Source organism: Staurois parvus, unplaced genomic scaffold (genome assembly GCF_062004578.1).
Source record: "Staurois parvus isolate SC_StPar_1 unplaced genomic scaffold, SC_StPar_1.0 ptg000242l, whole genome shotgun sequence".
Lineage (NCBI taxonomy): Eukaryota > Metazoa > Chordata > Amphibia > Anura > Ranidae > Staurois > Staurois parvus.
The window spans coordinates 2,465,759-2,485,692 of NW_028318038.1; the positions used below are offsets into that span (position 1 = coordinate 2,465,759).

Consider the following 19,934-nt stretch of genomic DNA (forward strand, 5'->3'; position numbering starts at 1 on the left):
TTTTGACAAAACTGAGTTTTATAGAACATTTGTTTATCTCATTACATGAAAGTAAGGTTAATAATATAACTTAGATTATTAAATATTCAGTTTTGCTCAAATGAGTTGATGCAAAAATGAATACACCCCCCAACAAAAACTACTACATCTAGTATTTGTATGACCTCCATGATTTGTAAGGACAGCACCAAGACTTCTAGGCATGGAATGAACAAGTTGGTGACATACTGCAACATCTATCTTTTTCCATTCTTCAAGAATGACCTCTTTTAGAGCCTGGATGTTGAATGGAGAGTGATGTTCAACTTGTCCCCTCAGAATTCCCCATAGGTGTTTGGTTGCGTTCAGATAAGGAGACATACTTGGCCATTGAATCACTTTCACCCTGTTCTTCTTCAGAAATGCAACAGTGGCCTTTTGTGTGTTTTGGATCATTGTCATGTTGGCAAAGTGCAGGACTGCTAAGGGCACGGAGTGATGGTAGCATCTTCTCTTTCAATATAGAGCAGTACATCTGTGAATTCATGATACCACTCATGCAGCCCCACAGAAGGACACTGCCACCACGTTTCACTGTAGGCACCATGCATTTTTCTTTGTACTCCTCACCTTTGCGACACCATACAGTTTTGAAGCCATCAGTTCCAAAAACATATCTTGGTCTCATCACTCCAGAGTAGAGTCCCAGTAGTCGTCTTCTTTTTCAGCATGGGCCCTGGCACAATCTAGGTGGGCTTTTTTTTGTGCATGAGCTTTAGGAGAGGCTACCTTCCTAGACGACACCCATGCATGCCATTCCTCTGCAGTGTACACTGTATTGTGTCACATGAAACAATCAGCCCAGTTTGGCTTTCCACTGTGTTAGCTAACTGCAGTGAACTTGAATGGTGATTTTCTTCAACCTTTCTCATCAGAAGACGCTGCTGTCTAGGTGTTAACTTCCATGGACGGTCTGGACGTCTCTGTGAGATGGTTGCAGTCCCATCTTTGTATCAATTTTGCTACAGTGTTCTGACTGATAAATAAAGCTTTGCTGATCTTCTTGTATCCTCCATCTTTATTGTGTAAAGAAATAATTTTCTGTCTCAGGCCTTGTGACACTTTTATTCCATGTAGTGCCATTGCAGACAGCATGAAATGGGAAGGGGTTTTCTTTGTTAAGTAACGCCCTTTTTTTCCCCATAATTTTTATTAAAGAGTACAGAAACCATAATATGTACATAAATATCAACGTACTGCAAGTAACGTAATATTACAAGTAACGCCTTTTATAATCAACTGGACTGCTGGACACCTGTTTATTGAATAATTAGACTCACCGGTATTTGAATTCTTGTTAATTAGGATTTTTGTTGTCTAAAATTTAGCTTTGCTCCTAAGACATTCATGGAGATGCATTCATTTTTGCAACATGGTCTTGAATGAATTAGTTAGGAAAAATACTTTTTTTGCATGTGCAAATGAACAAATCTTGTTTGCCATCAATGGCCTGCGTTTCTAGAATTTTGTAGTATAGTGTCCCATAGAAAATGTTGATTCTGAAAGGAAAGTAAAGGTTTTCTGACAAATCTGTTGGAGTGTACTTATTTATGCTCAGCACTCTACTATACACTTTTTTGTTGTTATTTTCACCTAACATATGCTTTCACTTCCAGACAATTCTATAAATTGTAGCATAAAACACTTTTTTGGAGACCAATTTTATTGAAATGTGTTTTTAAAACAGCAATATCAGATCTCTGCTGACAAAGTGCATAGTAAACAATACAAAAATACATTTTGTTGACCTCTTCAACATACGGTCAATTTATAGGCATTTTTCTTGGAGTCTTTCTAAAACGTTCAGTCAACTTTTACAAATATTTTGTAAAATGCAGTTATCTTTAGTGTATATATATATATAATTTTTTTTTTTTTTAATGTAAAAATCTATGTTATACATACAAGATAACACTACACCATTTTAACACCATTTTGGTAAAAAAAACAATGACTTCATTTGCCTGTAGCTCAAGCAGATCAGGGACAGAAAATCCTACCTAAAAGGTAAATAAAACCTATAGTGTCTGCTGGTTTGTTTTCATCCTTTAACAACTCATTTGTAAACTGGTCATTGGGTTTCATTCCTAATTTTCACTTGGTCACTTTACTAAAAAAGGAACTGTCCTTAAAAGACAAACTAAAAGTAAATATAAAAAAAAAACAAAAAAAAAAAAAACACAGCAACTCTTTTACACATACCTTACACTGTTTTACATTGTCTCAGAGTTCATTAAAAGGTGAACTAACCCTTTAATCCTTAGGACAGCTATACATGGATCAAAATTCAGCTGGTTCAGCAGGGGCCAGCTGAGATTCGATCCATATATTGGCAGGTTGATTATACCAAAGTCGATCCACTGATCAACTTGGGCACAACCAGCCAGTCAGATTTTTTATTTACATGTGAGCACTGCCAATGGCTTTAGCCACTAGCAGTAATCATTGTGTTCTGCCAGCTGGGAAGGCTCCCTGCATCCCCTTGCCAGTAGAACACAATATTGCTGCGGTAGGCATTCACACCTGTCAACACTGATTGTTTTGATGGGGGAAATCGAGCGATTTTCTTCACTTCCATCTGTGGTGGAAGGAATAAAAAAAATCCTATGGGCTTCCTTACAAGCAAATAGAGCCATTCCTGGGATTAGATAAGAGAGGAGGAAACTATGTCTCTGAGAGCGCCCTCTAGAGGAGCCACAGGGAAAGCTTCTCACCTCATCTCATGTATCCTCCAGCCACCTCCTGGAGGCACACAAGTGCTCAGGGGTTGGACTTGCTACAAAGTGCAGGGCTAAGCCAAAAGGAGGAGTGGTAGCATGGTAACATTGAATATCACATTAAACCGCTTCAAAAAGCTTCCAAAACACTGGAAACTATAGGTTTCAAAAAACCTAAAACAACTGAAACCATTTACAAAAAAAACGGAATCTGGAGAAAGTACTGGCACAAATTCTTCTGTTCATATAACAGAATACAATGTAGACAGTTGCGGACTGACCATTTGGAAACTCGGGCACTGCCCGAGGGCCCGGGGTCAGTAGGGGGCCCCATGAGATGCACCTGGTACCTTTTTAATAGGCTTTTTTGAGTTTGGGCAAGGACACAGGGGCCCCATGATCCCCTATTGCCCGGGGGCCCCATGAGTTGTCAGTCCGCCCCTGAATGTAGATGTCTTGTTGTAACTTTTAGCTATCCTTACACAGAGGCCGGTAATTGGGCAAATACTGATTTGTAACATAGCCAAGTACAACTGACATTAGACAGTAATATCTCTCTGATATCTGAGACATTGTAATGAAAGCTGGAGTAAAATGACTAGTTTTCACCAAACACTAGCGGACAGTCAGCACCAGTTGATGAAAGTTGGATCGAAGACAAGCGACAATACACTTGTAGTGTGCAGTATTGCCACTTAACCCTGAGATAATACATATCCTTGCAATGTCAGCTGAACATCAACAGGACTCAGCATGCTGCATCATCAGTTTCCTGCTGTACTCATAGGCAAGGAAGAGGACACCATTGGCTGGAAAAGCGCGGATCAGCGTAGGCTTCAGTCCTGAATATAATGCCAGGAATCCTACAATTAAAACATATTTGATAAATAGGCAGCAAATCATCAACAGTAATAAAGATCAACTCCAACCAAACAGCTAAATACAACCAAAATACAGTATATAAAAGACACCAAAAAAATTGTAACATAATGCACCGATTTGAGACCCCCCCAGTGTGTGCTATTGCTGAGCAGCGTATATTTGGCCCCAGCAAAATACATTTTGTTGCACCACAATGCAAAGGCATCAAACTAAAAGAGGAACTTTAAACTTCGTTAAAAAAAAAAAAAAAAATGAAAAAAAAAATTTAAAAGTCAGCAGCTACAAATACTGTAAGCAGCTAACTTTTTAAGAAAAAGATTTACCAGCCCAGGACTCCAGCGTTGTCTTCACCCGTGCTGGTTCTTCGCTCGTCTTTGGATCTCAGGTGCTGCTATCTTGGCTGTGACTTACTGCTGTTTCAAAGCTGGCTCCCCACTGTGCATGCGTGGAATCATGCTGTGCTGCTATGTGCCGTGTCCCAAGAGGTTGGGGGTGGGAGCGAGCCTAGGCGAGAATTGCGGGAACAGGGACCTGGCAGAAAAAGATTACTGCTCCCCCCCCCAAAAAAAAACACCCTTTAAATCCGCTGAAAGCGGTTGAGGGCAGTAAAAGCACAGCTCAGCCATGTGTTTTTACTGCCTCCCAACTGCAAGTGTACAGTAAATCTTACTGTCCACCTGCACTTTGTACTTCTAGTGAACACACCTGTTTTACGAAACAAAAATGTTTCTAAAGAAATGCAATGTGATCCACCCTGGTGTGTGATATTAGTACACTACCTTTTTTCCATTAATATTGGTTGAAAACCCCATCACTTTTGGACGCATTTAGTTTCTGGTGGTGGTGGGGGTGAAAATCGGATATCCCCCCTTGCCACAATCGGACCTGTAACATGTCCCAGAAGGCTGCAGGGCCATTCACAAACCGCAGCATGGCTTGCTCATGCACAGTGGGAAGCCGGGTGTAAAGCTGCAGGGAATCAAAGCTGGCTCCCCTTAGTAAACACGCTGATGCCGGGGACCCAAAGACTGTTGAAGAACTGGCCCAAGTGAAAACAGCGCTGTTAATGGTTTTGTTTTTTTTTTGGGGGGGGGGGGGGGTGCCTGAAGATCCTCTTTAATATAGTACTGAATCAAGAAGAAACAGAGGAAAAAAAAGGTAGAAAATGTCCATTCTTTTTTTTACTTGCAAGGTCACCTACAAGTAGACTCCGCTTTACTGCCCAACCATAAAATACAATGATGCTTAAACCATACACACCTAGATATTTTTATGGTCTGAGACTTTTTCTCTTTAGTTTTGGATAGTGATTTGATCTTAGCCAAAACGTTATTGTCATCTGTGTTCTGATCTATTGGCAAGATGGCAGACAGAACAGGACGTGAGAGGGAATCCTCCCTCTGGGAACTCATTTAAGAAATTTCCTTTCATCTCCTGCCCTGGTGACAGTTGTCACACAGAACAGGAAGTGATGAAAAACTTCCTAAAAAGGGACACAGACAACAATTAAAGTGGTATTAAACAAAAAAGCAAACATTTATTATACTGCAGCTTACCAATTCTTAGATATGGCAGCATTTGTTTTCTTTTTGGTGATTGTGGTAAGTCTTGTTTTTCAACAGAACAAGCTCTCCTACAGATGTATATCAGCTTACAGGGATGAGAAACTATTCACTGCTGGCGGGGGTGCTTCGAATCATAAGATTTTATTTATGTAAAACCTTTATCAAAAAAGAAAAAAAAATGTTTGCTGGAACTGCTTATAAAGCATTAGCTAGAGTTTGGCTTCACTTTGTTAGATGAACTAGCAGGTTTAAATACACTTAACACTCCTCTCCCCCTAGACCAGCGGTTCTCAACCTGTGGGTCGCGACCCCTTTGGGGGTCGAACGACCCTTTCACAGGGGTCGCCTAAGACCATCGGAAAACACATATTTCCGATGGTCTTAGGAACCGAGACACCGCTCCTCTATCTGTCTCCAGGTGTGGGCGGGATGACATGCCGCCCCTGTCATCTGGCCACACCCCCGGGATCAATCCTCGCCGGTGATTGGCCGCCGGAACTGTAGCTCAGGAGAGGCACACAGGCGGCCAATCACCGGCGAGGAGGTGGAGCTTGGAGAGGAGGAGCCGAGCAGCACCGGCGAAGATCGAGCGAGTGAAGAGGAGGAGAGCGGCCTGAGAAGGAAGACAGCTGACCGGTAAGTGTCTGTACCATGGGAGAGGGAGGGAGCGAGCGAGCCCAGGCTGGAGCGGGGGTCAGCAAGGTAAGTATCATTGGTGTCAGTGGGAGGAATAGTGCCCAATCATTGGTGTCACTAATACCAATGATGGGGCACTATTCCTCCCACTGACACCAACGATGGGGCACTATTCCTCCCCCCAATGACACCTACGATGGGGCACTATTCCTCTCCCCACTGACACCAACGATGGGGCACTATTCCTCCCCCCACTGACACCAACGATGGGGCACTATTCCTCCCCCCACTGACACCAACGATGGGGCACTATTCCTCCCCCCACTGACGCCTACGATGGGGCACTATTCCTCCCCCCACTGACGCCTACGATGGGGCACTATTCCTCCCCCCACTGACGCCTACGATGGGGCACTATTCCTCCCCCCACTGACACCTACGATGGGGCACTATTCCTCCCCCCACTGACACCTACGATGGGGCACTATTCCTCCCCCCACTGACACCTACGATGGGGCACTATTCCTCCCCCCACTGACACCTACGATGGGGCACTATTCCTCCCCCCACTGACACCTACGATGGGGCACTATTCCTCCCCCCACTGACACCTACGATGGGGCACTATTCCTCCCCCCACTGACACCTACGATGGGGCACTATTCCTCCCCCCACTGACACCTACGATGGGGCACTATTCCTCCCCCCACTGACACCAATGATGGGGCACTATTCCTCCCACTGACACCAATGACGGGGCACTATTCCTCCCACTGACACCAATGATGGGGCACTATTCCCCCCACTGACACCTATGATGGGGCACTATTCCTCCCACTGACACCAATGATGGGGCACTATTCCTCCCACTGACACCAATGATGGGGCACTATTCCTCCCACTGACACCAATGATGGGGCACTATTCCTACCACTGATATCAATGATGGGGCACTATTCCTCCCAATGACATCAGTGATGGGCACTATTCCTCCCACTGACACCAATGATGGGACACTATTCCTCCCACTGATACCAACGATGGGACACTATTCCTCCCACTGATACAAACGATGGGACACTATTCCTCCCACTGATACCAACGATGGGACACTATTCCTCCCACTGACACCAATGACGTGGCACTACTCCTCCCACTGCAAAATTACAGTTATGAAGTAGCAACGAAAATAATTTTATGGTTGGGGATCACCACAACATGAGGAACTGTATTAAAGGGTTGCGGCATTAGGAAGGTTGAGAACCACTGCCCTAGACTGGCTATGATGCTGTCCAAAAGGTGCCCCCTGTGTTTCTTCATCCAGAGTGTAGGCACTCTAATACAGGAGGGGTGTTACTGGACAGACTGCTAGGTGAATACAGAAGGAAAAAAAGCCTAAAAAAAATAAAAAATACAGCCACCACATCTAATGATTGGTAAGCTGCGATATGTTACATTTTTGGTTTTGGGTTTAAGTTCACAACTTTCCTCACTATATCCCAAAGTAAAATTAAAAAAAAAAAAAATTTGTTGTACTTAGGCACTTCTGTATTATACAAGGATGTATTAGGCACTTCTGTATTATACAAGGATGTATGTAGACTGATAAGTGAACTGTGGTTATATCACTGCATGTTCAGTACACGGTCCTCAAAAAGTGATGAAATCTTTCTAATTTCAGAACAACATGCAGCTAATCCCAATATACATTCCTGCAGTTGGGAACACTACATTTTATGCTTTAAAAAGCAGACATACCTTCATTCTTCACAATACTTGAAAATGTTCCCAGGAAGCCAGCATGCTTCCCTGTGATGGAGAGGACCTGGATCCTGGACTTGATACAGTCCAAAGGGTATATAACAAGCCACAGAGCACATCCTCCACATCCACCGCTTATCATCAATGCTACCGGACCTAGAATGGAGAGTCACAATGTAGTCACAATTTCTGTGCAGGTACATGTATTAGAAATGGGTCAGGGTGATCTGTTTTTATTGGCTGTACTGGGAGCTGGGCCTTAAAGGGCACTTGCCTGCCACCAACATAACTGGGGCATTTGTCTTCGGCAAGGGCAATAATGCTGGGTTTGTACCCTTTCAAAGCAGCTGGTACCACCTGTGTGGCATGAGATCCGTGCCACTGATATAGAAACCTTTCATTGCATATTTTACAAATATTCATGGGAAGAAAAAAAAAATCAGTTTTATCAATAAAAGAATCACATTTAAATGAAAGAACACGTTTTACTTAGATGTTTTCTTTTTTTTTTCCCAAAAATAATTTTATTGGAAAAGTTAAGGCAGATCAATGTACATACAAATATGGATTACAAGATGTTTTCTAATCAACATGATATAATTTAGTACAATGGTGAAAAAGAAACTTTAGTAAACAAAGCAAAGAAATTCCAAATAAAGTTGAACTCATCACAGTCTCCCCCTTATATCAGAGTCCCGCTTAGGTCAGGATCCTCATCAGGGTCCCCAGCAAAGTACGCCTTACATCAGAGTCTCCATCAGAGTACCCCTTACATCAGGGTTCCCATCAGAGTTCCCACTTACATCAGGGTCCCTATCAGAGCAACCCCTTACATCAGGGCCCTCATCAAAGACCGTGCTTACATCAGAGTGCCCCCTTACATCAGGGTCCCCATCAGAGTGCCCCCTTACATCAGGGTCCCCATCAGAGTGCCCCTCACATCAGGTTCCCCAGAGTCCTCCCTTACATAAGGGTCCCCATTAAAGTACGCGCTTACATCGGCGTCCCCCTTTACATCAGAGTCCCCTTTACATCAGCGTCCCCATAAGAGTCTCCCCCTTACAACAGGGTCCCCAATAGAGTTCCCATCAGAATCTCCTCTTACATTAGGGTCTCAGTCAGATTTCCCCTTTGCATCAGTGTCACGATCAGAGTCCCCCTTTCATCAGGATCCCCACCAGAGCCCCCTTTTACATCAGAGGGCCAGATCAAATCTTGCAGCAGCCCAGAATTGGCCCTCAGGCTGTAGTTTGATGTCCCCTGTTCTTTACCAATCTACTACAAGAAACGGTCCTGCTATGAAAGCCAACTTATTAGAGGAGTTCATTTTTATCCATTTTATTTCAGGTATTCACATAGCATTCATAATCTATATAGAACTTTACATATGTTGTACTATACCTTCACATCAGTCTCGGCCCTCAAGGAGATTAAAATCTCTATTTCCAACGCATAGACATACTGGATCCAGTTTAAACAGGAATCAATTAACTCCCACAAACACAGGCAGAACACGCAAACTCCACACATCGAACTGGAGAAGCGATAACCACTGAGCCGCTGTGCTGACCTAGCTCGGTTTTAAAGGATAAGTTCACCTTTGGATAGAGAATCTGCTACTAAAACAATCAGCACATAGGGCCCCCCCCCCCCAACCCCAAATGCATATGCACATACAAACATAAATGCACATGCCTGGGGTGCCAACGCATGAAACATCTATTGAGATACATGTTACATATCACTGCGCTGACAGAGAGAAAAACAATTCTAGCAGCAGAGCTCCTGGTTAACTTTAACCAATTCAATACCAGGCAATTTTACTCCTTCCTGCCCAGGCCAGTTTTCAGGTTTCAGCGCTCTCACACTTTGAAAGACAATTGCGCGGTCATACAATATTGTACCCAAACTAAAATGTTATCATTTTCTTCACACAACTAGAGCTTTCTTTTAGTGGTATTTAATCACCGCTGGGGTTTTTATTTTTTGCTAAATTAACACAAAAAAACAAAAAATTTTGAAAAAAAAAAGTTTTTCTTTGTTTCTGTTATAAACGTTTGCAAATAAATAATTGTTCTTCATAAATTTAGGCCGAGATGTGTTCTGCTACATGTCTTTGGTGAAAATAACCCAAATTAGGATGTATTTAGTTTGTAGGAAAGTTATAGAGTTCACAAACTATGGTATATATCTGAATATTGATCAATCCTGAAGTACTCACAGCCAATCTAATTTCTTGAGGTCCAAGAATGTCAGAACAGTACAGATATCCCCCAAATGACCCCTTTTTGCAAAGTAGACAGTCCAACGTACTTCATAAGAGGCATGGCGAGTTTTTTGAAGTTGTGTTTTTTTTGTCATAATTTTTCGGAAAATTAAAAAAAATTAGTTTCACTATTTTTTTTTTTTACATATTGTCACCAGTGCAGTACAGCGTCATCATATAACTGGCATGGCGGTGATCAGGGACACTGACTGGTGACAGTATGAAAAAAAAACACAAAATATATATATATATTTTTTTTTTAATTATTATTTAAGATTTTTTTTTCATATTTCACTATGACCAAAGTAGTACAATTTTACCATAGTAACATTGTACTACTTTGGGGAAGCGATCAGTATTTTTTTTTTTTTTTTACACAAAGAATTACTTTGCTATAAGCAAGCATTTACCTGAATGACATCGATTCATTCAGGGTTTTTTTTTTTTTTTTTGTGCTTAGCTGTGATTTAGCCACAGCTAATCACATGACATGTGCACATGATTAGCTGTGACCATTCACAGCTAGACACTAGTATACAATGGATGGCATGAATGAAGACATCCATTGTATACAACTGTCATGTGACCTGCTGTGATTGGTCACAGCAGATCACATGGTACCCATTTTTGGGGTGGAACATGCAACATGTTCCCATAGCCGGAGCCAAAACCCCCTCCTACTGACAGACAGTTCGGGGAGACCTCCCCCTGAACTGTCAAATTTGAAAACAGCACGGCCGTGTGTAGGGTTGTCACCTCATCCCTTTAAAACCGAACACATTAATTACACAGGTTCTGTGGCTGATTAAGGTGGTAATTAAACTCATTAAGTCTTATCTGCATTAACATAGCCACAGAACTGTGTAATTAATATATGTTTGGATTTAAAGGGATGAGGTGGCAACCCTACTCTGGAACCTCTAAAGCAGTGGTCTCCCAACTGCGGCCCTTTGCTTGCCCTTATCTGGCCCTTGGGGCAATTTTTCTCCCACTGATACAAGACACTATTCCTCTCACTGACACCAACAAGGGGGCATAATTCCTGATAGTGACATCAACAACAGGCACTATTCCTCTCACTGAAACAAACCATGAGGCACTATTCCTCCCACTGACACCAACGGGGCACTATTCCTCCCACTGACACCAACGGGGCACTATTCCACCCACTGACACCAACAACGGGGCACTATTCCTCCCACTGACACCAACAACGGGGCACTATTCCTCCCACTGACACGAACGGGGCACTATTCCTCCCACTGACACGAACGGGGCACTATTCCTCCCACTGACACGAACGGGGCACTATTCCTCCCACTGACACCAACAACGGGGCACTATTCCTCCCACTGACACCAACAACGGGGCACTATTCCTCCCACTGACACCAACAACGGGGCACTATTCCTCCCACTGACACCAACGGGGCACTATTCCTCCCACTGACACCAACGGGGCACTATTCTTCCCACTGACACCAACGGGGCACTATTCTTTCTCCTAATACCAAAGACGCATTGTTTACTCCCAATGATGCAGGATAATTTCTACTCCCAGTGACCACAGTCTGGCCCCCCTAAAGTCTGAAAGCTAGTAAACTTTCATTTTGTTTAGAAAGTTTGGAGACCCTTGCTCTAAAGCACTGCATCAGCGAATCGCTGGTGCCATACAGGTCTCCTGCAGACCTGTTAGCATATCTGTGTGCCTGTGCATCAAACGGGCAAGCAAATACTCACTGACAGGAAGGCTTCGATAACAACAACAGCACTCCACAGCGCCATGGTAGTTCATTGAGAACAGCAAATCGAGAGCTGCAGAGGCTGCCAGGACTTAGTTTTCTCATTCACAGAATACTGTGAATGAGTGACGCGGCCGGGCAGGCAGAGCCCCGCGTGCATGCGTTTCTTTAAAAATTGTAACAGCCAACGATGGAAAAACTTCTCCTCCTACCTGTCACAATGGGAGATCACGGAGGTGCAGCCTGGATATGGGTGCATCATGTAACTTGTTACAAAAGGTGATCCTTTAAAGTCAATTAATATAGATGGGGATCTCTAGAGTATTTATAAAGACTGAATGTACAGAATTTTAAAGAAACAGGATGGAATAATTTAGAACTGAAACTTAAAGCATATATGTAATTTTTGTTGACTTCGGTTATGCTGGAAGTTGTTCTTTAAGGGCTGATTCACACCATGCTCACACATGAATCGCACAGGAACGTGCTGTGTGTTTCAGTACGATTTACACCGCATGCAAAACGCATACCATTTGTGATCTGCAGCAGGTGTCCATACAAAGTTAACGACACCCCAAACACAGTGCGTTTGCCCACACTTGCCCGCACTGAATAGCATGGTACTTTTGCACCATGCAATCCAGGCGCAGTACTTTAAAAAGTTGTGCATGCACTGCTTTTGGTGCGGTGTGATTTCAGCCCATTCAAAACGAATGGGCTGAAATCGCACCTTACAGACCCGCGTGTGATTCGCACAGAAATGCACAGTTCGTTCCTGTGCGGGGACGGTGTGAACCGACCCTAAAGCCACAAAAAAGAGTGTTAGGTGAAAGCCAGACCAGCTCTGTAATTCATTACTTACCAAGCTCATCCTTTGATTTTTCACCTGAAGCTAAAAGTGTTCTGCTGAGCTCGTATCCACCAAAGAAGACGAAGTAACCAGGCATTTCTCTGCATATCGTGCTGACCAGACCCCGGTACAAGCCAAAGGGACCTTCCTGCTGCATAATGCCTTTCAGCACTGCCCACACTGTACTGACACAAGCACAGACATTACTTGGGATATCTTGTACACAGCATTACATATAAAAACAGTACTGGGTCTCATTTATCAAAGTGGCTGAAAAAGTTCTGATTCTCTCCGAGCAATACTAAAGAATAAGGAAGAATCTAATTAACTTCAAACAGCGCAAAAGCTGACCATAGACATTAAGGGGTTTATTTACTAAAGCTGGAGAGTGCAAAATCAGACTCATTTCTGTATAGAAACCAATGAGCCTCTAACCTCAGCTTGTTCAGTGAAGCTTTGGCAATAAAATCTGGAAGCTGATTGGTTTCTATGAAGAAGTGAGCCTGATTTTGCACTCACCAGCTTTAGTAAATAAACCTGAGATGTTGCTAGAAGGTACGGGCACAATCCCACTAATCACATACGTCTCAGGCAGCCTAAATTCCCATAGGTGTGAGGACAGAGGAGAGAGAGAGAAGATGTAGACACATCTGTTGATGGCTTGTAAAGGAACAATATATCTGGGAATGTTAGGCAATTGTTGGTGTAAGGCCAATGTGGTGCCAATATTTAAATCCCTGATGTAATCCCTGCGGTTACACCTCCTCTTTGGCAGAGCAGATGCTGTTATCTTTTGAATTACAGAGAAAATTTAATTAGACTTTTCTCCTAAACGGTAAGGATTTTCAATATGTTATCAACGGTTTAGTGTAGGGAGTGTACTAATGGGTGATTTTTTTTTTTACCTATCCCGGAGTTCTTCTTTAAGCCATGCCTCCTTAAGGAATGTCCCTAACCACACAGTCTTCTCTCACTCAGTCAATATATTCGATCTATACTTACTTTTGTCCCTGTAATATCTTGCCAGAGACTTGCAGTTCATGCATGGCCTGGAGGCGGCATTTCACCAGCTCCGTTGGGCAAAGAACCATAGCAGAAAAAAAACTGGCAAATGATCCTGCAGTCGCATTTTGGAGGTCACTGCAAATAATAACATGTAGCGATCGGTTATACGATAATAATGATTGCATCACAGTACAAAACAATACAGGGTATCATATGATTTTGGATTAAAGACAGGACTGGAAAAGCTTAATGTGAACCTGTGACCAGACTATTCACACTAAATTATACATTTTGAACAAGCAGCAAAATCACTTTAAAACATACCTTCATAGCCCTCTGTAGCTAAAGGGCATTGTGAAGAAATGAATCTCCAAAGTATACAACAGAGACACTAAAAACCTAGCTCTTTTCCTATCACTTTCTATTGCAAGAGATCTTGGCAGCCTTCCAGTTTCTAATGCATGTACTTCAAGAGTCTGTTGTGAGCCCTGAGGAAGAAGGGAACCCCCTTTGAAATGCATCAGCTTCATCCTGAGAGTCTCCTCTTTTGATGGGACCCGCACGTGTCTCCTATTCCAGTGCTTTGATGTTGGATTTTATATGCCTTCATTATGGCTACTTTTGTGAGTATATATCTCAATTCAATAAATTCCCCCTTTGCTTACTAAGGTAATGCGCAAGGTTGGTGCGATTCTGTTTTTGTTCTTTGTTACAACCATTAAGGTGCACTTTAAAATACAATTCTCATTCCTATGAATAATTTATAGGCTTGTCCTGCAATGTTAAATACAATTAATAGGCAATATAAATAATAAACAGTTTTTTTATGTTATATACAGTATTTGAGTCTGGATTTAAAAAAATGTCTATTGTACTTACCTTAGTGCTGCATTTTTGTCTAAGCCTACAATCTTCCTCACAATCCTCTGACAGAAGCCATAGCTCATGAAAAGCACAGAATTTTCAGCAATGTTAGCGAGAAGGGCTGGGCTGGTCCCTTTGTAGAATCCTCGGAAGCCCACCTGTTTGTAAACCTTCACTGCACAGTCTATCAGTCCTCTGTACATGGTGGGGAATGTCTGCATTTTTACCTTAGCAGTGTCTAATGGCTGTCCAACAAAGACGCATGCTGTTCCACCTACAAAAACAAATTACGTATTATAATAGACTTAGCATTGGAAGATGGCACCTTCCCCACTGACCACCAATGCAAAAGAGCACAAATGTAAGGGGACATGCCTCCATTAACCTTAAAATTAAGGGGACACTTCTCCGCTGACCACCAATGTAAGGGGACACTTCTCCGCTGACCACCAATGTAAGGGGACACTTCTCCGCTGACCACCAATGTAAGGGGACACTTCTCCGCTCGACAACCAATGTAAGGGGACACTTCTCCGCTCGACAACCAATGTAAGGAGACACTTCTCCGCTCGACAACCAATGTAAGGGGACATGCCTCCATTAACCTTAAAATTAAGGGGACACTTCTCCGCTAACCACCAATGTAAGGGGACACTTCTCCGCTGACCACCAATGTAAGGGGACACTTCTCCGCTCGACAACCAATGTAAGGGGACACTTCTCCGCTCGACAACCAATGTAAGGGGACACTTCTCCGCTCGACAACCAATGTAAGGGGACACTTCTCCGCTCGACAACCAATGTAAGGGGACACTTCTCCGCTCGACAACCAATGTAAGGGGACACTTCTCCGCTCGACAACCAATGTAAGGGGACACTTCTCCGCTCGACAACCAATGTAAGGGGACACTTCTCCGCTCGACAACCAATGTAAGGGGACACTTCTCCGCTCGACAACCAATGTAAGGGGACACTTCTCCGCTCGACAACCAATGTAAGGGGACACTTCTCCGCTCGACAACCAATGTAAGGGGACACTTCTACGCTCGACAACCAATGTAAGGGGACACTTCTCCGCTCGACAACCAATGTAAGGGGACACTTCTCCGCTCGACAACCAATGTAAGGGGACACTTCTCCGCTCGACAACCAATGTAAGGGGACACTTCTCCGCTCGACAACCAATGTAAGGGGACACTTCTCCGCTCGACAACCAATGTAAGGGGACACTTCTCCGCTCGACAACCAATGTAAGGGGACACTTCTCCGCTCGACAACCAATGTAAGGGGACACTTCTCCGCTCGACAACCAATGTAAGGGGACACTTCTCCGCTCGACAACCAATGTAAGGGGACACTTCTCCGCTCGACAACCAATGTAAGGGGACACTTCTCCGCTCGACAACCAATGTAAGGGGACACTTCTCCGCTCGACAACCAATGTAAGGGGACACTTCTCCGCTCGACAACCAATGTAAGGGGACACTTCTCCGCTCGACAACCAATGTAAGGGGACACTTCTCCGCTCGACAACCAATGTAAGGGGACACTTCTCCGCTCGACAACCAATGTAAGGGGACACTTCTCCGCTCGACAACCAATGTAAGGGGACACTTCTCCGCTCGACAACCAATGTAAGGGGACACTTCTCCGCTCGACAACCAATGTAAGGGGACACTTCTCCGCTCGACAACCAATGTAAGGGGACACTTCTCCGCTCGACAACCAATGTAAGGGGACACTTCTCCGCTCGACAACCAATGTAAGGGGACACTTCTCCGCTCGACAACCAATGTAAGGGGACACTTCTCCGCTCGACAACCAATGTAAGGGGACACTTCTCCGCTCGACAACCAATGTAAGGGGACACTTCTCCGCTCGACAACCAATGTAAGGGGACACTTCTCCGCTCGACAACCAATGTAAGGGGACACTTCTCCGCTCGACAACCAATGTAAGGGGACACTTCTCCGCTCGACAACCAATGTAAGGGGACACTTCTCCGCTCGACAACCAATGTAAGGGGACACTTCTCCGCTCGACAACCAATGTAAGGGGACACTTCTCCGCTCGACAACCAATGTAAGGGGACACTTCTCCGCTCGACAACCAATGTAAGGGGACACTTCTCCGCTCGACAACCAATGTAAGGGGACACTTCTCCGCTCGACAACCAATGTAAGGGGACACTTCTCCGCTCGACAACCAATGTAAGGGGACACTTCTCCGCTCGACAACCAATGTAAGGGGACACTTCTCCGCTCGACAACCAATGTAAGGGGACACTTCTCCGCTCGACAACCAATGTAAGGGGACACTTCTCCGCTCGACAACCAATGTAAGGGGACACTTCTCCGCTCGACAACCAATGTAAGGGGACACTTCTCCGCTCGACAACCAATGTAAGGGGACACTTCTCCGCTCGACAACCAATGTAAGGGGACACTTCTCCGCTCGACAACCAATGTAAGGGGACACTTCTCCGCTCGACAACCAATGTAAGGGGACACTTCTCCGCTCGACAACCAATGTAAGGGGACACTTCTCCGCTCGACAACCAATGTAAGGGGACACTTCTCCGCTCGACAACCAATGTAAGGGGACACTTCTCCGCTCGACAACCAATGTAAGGGGACACTTCTCCGCTCGACAACCAATGTAAGGGGACACTTCTCCGCTCGACAACCAATGTAAGGGGACACTTCTCCGCTCGACAACCAATGTAAGGGGACACTTCTCCGCTCGACAACCAATGTAAGGGGACACTTCTCCGCTCGACAACCAATGTAAGGGGACACTTCTCCGCTCGACAACCAATGTAAGGGGACACTTCTCCGCTCGACAACCAATGTAAGGGGACACTTCTCCGCTCGACAACCAATGTAAGGGGACACTTCTCCGCTCGACAACCAATGTAAGGGGACACTTCTCCGCTCGACAACCAATGTAAGGGGACACTTCTCCGCTCGACAACCAATGTAAGGGGACACTTCTCCGCTCGACAACCAATGTAAGGGGACACTTCTCCGCTCGACAACCAATGTAAGGGGACACTTCTCCGCTCGACAACCAATGTAAGGGGACACTTCTCCGCTCGACAACCAATGTAAGGGGACACTTCTCCGCTCGACAACCAATGTAAGGGGACACTTCTCCGCTCGACAACCAATGTAAGGGGACACTTCTCCGCTCGACAACCAATGTAAGGGGACACTTCTCCGCTCGACAACCAATGTAAGGGGACACTTCTCCGCTCGACAACCAATGTAAGGGGACACTTCTCCGCTCGACAACCAATGTAAGGGGACACTTCTCCGCTCGACAACCAATGTAAGGGGACACTTCTCCGCTCGACAACCAATGTAAGGGGACACTTCTCCGCTCGACAACCAATGTAAGGGGACACTTCTCCGCTCGACAACCAATGTAAGGGGACACTTCTCCGCTCGACAACCAATGTAAGGGGACACTTCTCCGCTCGACAACCAATGTAAGGGGACACTTCTCCGCTCGACAACCAATGTAAGGGGACACTTCTCCGCTCGACAACCAATGTAAGGGGACACTTCTCCGCTCGACAACCAATGTAAGGGGACACTTCTCCGCTCGACAACCAATGTAAGGGGACACTTCTCCGCTCGACAACCAATGTAAGGGGACACTTCTCCGCTCGACAACCAATGTAAGGGGACACTTCTCCGCTCGACAACCAATGTAAGGGGACACTTCTCCGCTCGACAACCAATGTAAGGGGACACTTCTCCGCTCGACAACCAATGTAAGGGGACACTTCTCCGCTCGACAACCAATGTAAGGGGACACTTCTCCGCTCGACAACCAATGTAAGGGGACACTTCTCCGCTCGACAACCAATGTAAGGGGACACTTCTCCGCTCGACAACCAATGTAAGGGGACACTTCTCCGCTCGACAACCAATGTAAGGGGACACTTCTCCGCTCGACAACCAATGTAAGGGGACACTTCTCCGCTCGACAACCAATGTAAGGGGACACTTCTCCGCTCGACAACCAATGTAAGGGGACACTTCTCCGCTCGACAACCAATGTAAGGGGACACTTCTCCGCTCGACAACCAATGAAATGTCGAATGTAAGGGGACACTTCTCCGCTCGACAACCAATGTAAGGGGACACTTCTCCGCTCGACAACCAATGTAAGGGGACACTTCTCCGCTCGACAACCAATGTAAGGGGACACTTCTCCGCTCGACAACCAATGTAAGGGGACACTTCTCCGCTCGACAACCAATGTAAGGGGACACTTCTCCGCTCGACAACCAATGTAAGGGGACACTTCTCCGCTCGACAACCAATGTAAGGGGACACTTCTCCGCTCGACAACCAATGTAAGGGGACACTTCTCCGCTCGACAACCAATGTAAGGGGACACTTCTCCGCTCGACAACCAATGTAAGGGGACACTTCTCCGCTCGACAACCAATGTAAGGGGACACTTCTCCGCTCGACAACCAATGTAAGGGGACACTTCTCCGCTCGACAACCAATGTAAGGGGACACTTCTCCGCTCGACAACCAATGTAAGGGGACACTTCTCCGCTCGACAACCAATGTAAGGGGACACTTCTCCGCTCGACAACCAATGTAAGGGGACACTTCTCCGCTCGACAACCAATGTAAGGGGACACTTCTCCGCTCGACAACCAATGTAAGGGGACACTTCTCCGCTCGACAACCAATGTAAGGGGACACTTCTCCGCTCGACAACCAATGTAAGGGGACACTTCTCCGCTCGACAACCAATGTAAGGGGACACTTCTCCGCTCGACAACCAATGTAAGGGGACACTTCTCCGCTCGACAACCAATGTAAGGGGACACTTCTCCGCTCGACAACCAATGTAAGGGGACACTTCTCCGCTCGACAACCAATGTAAGGGGACACTTCTCCGCTCGACAACCAATGTAAGGGGACACTTCTCCGCTCGACAACCAATGTAAGGGGACACTTCTCCGCTCGACAACCAATGTAAGGGGACACTTCTCCGCTCGACAACCAATGTAAGGGGACACTTCTCCGCTCGACAACCAATGTAAGGGGACACTTCTCCGCTCGACAACCAATGTAAGGGGACACTTCTCCGCTCGACAACCAATGTAAGGGGACACTTCTCCGCTCGACAACCAATGTAAGGGGACACTTCTCCGCTCGACAACCAATGTAAGGGGACACTTCTCCGCTCGACAACCAATGTAAGGGGACACTTCTCCGCTCGACAACCAATGTAAGGGGACACTTCTCCGCTCGACAACCAATGTAAGGGGACACTTCTCCGCTCGACAACCAAAGTAAGGGGACACTTCTCCGCTCGACAACCAAAGTAAGGGGACACTTCCCCGCTCGACAACCAATGTAAGGGGACACTTCCCCGCTCGACAACCAAAGTAAGGGGACACTTCCCCGCTCGACAACCAATGTAAGGGGACACTTCCCCGCTCGACAACCAATGTAAGGGGACACTTCTCCGCTCGACAACCAATGTAAGGGGACACTTCTCCGCTCGACAACCAATGTAAGGGGACACTTCTCCGCTCGACAACCAATGTAAGGGGACACTTCTCCGCTCGACA

The 19,934-nt window shown here is 45.4% G+C and overlaps 1 protein-coding gene across 1 annotated transcript in view; it reads right to left on the reverse strand.

The window, feature by feature from the left end:
* LOC149459967 (mitochondrial ornithine transporter 1-like) overlaps nt 1-19,934 on the reverse strand; it is a 32,831-nt gene continuing 12,897 nt past the window's right edge. The window contains exons 3-7 of the mRNA XM_089680346.1: nt 14,342-14,600; nt 13,460-13,597; nt 12,470-12,642; nt 7,598-7,756; nt 1-3,619 (exon numbers count right to left, since the gene is read on the reverse strand). Coding sequence (XP_089536472.1) covers nt 3,495-3,619; nt 7,598-7,756; nt 12,470-12,642; nt 13,460-13,597; nt 14,342-14,600 — 854 coding nt within the window. The 3' untranslated portion in view covers nt 1-3,494. The remainder of the gene's footprint in view (nt 3,620-7,597; nt 7,757-12,469; nt 12,643-13,459; nt 13,598-14,341; nt 14,601-19,934) is intronic.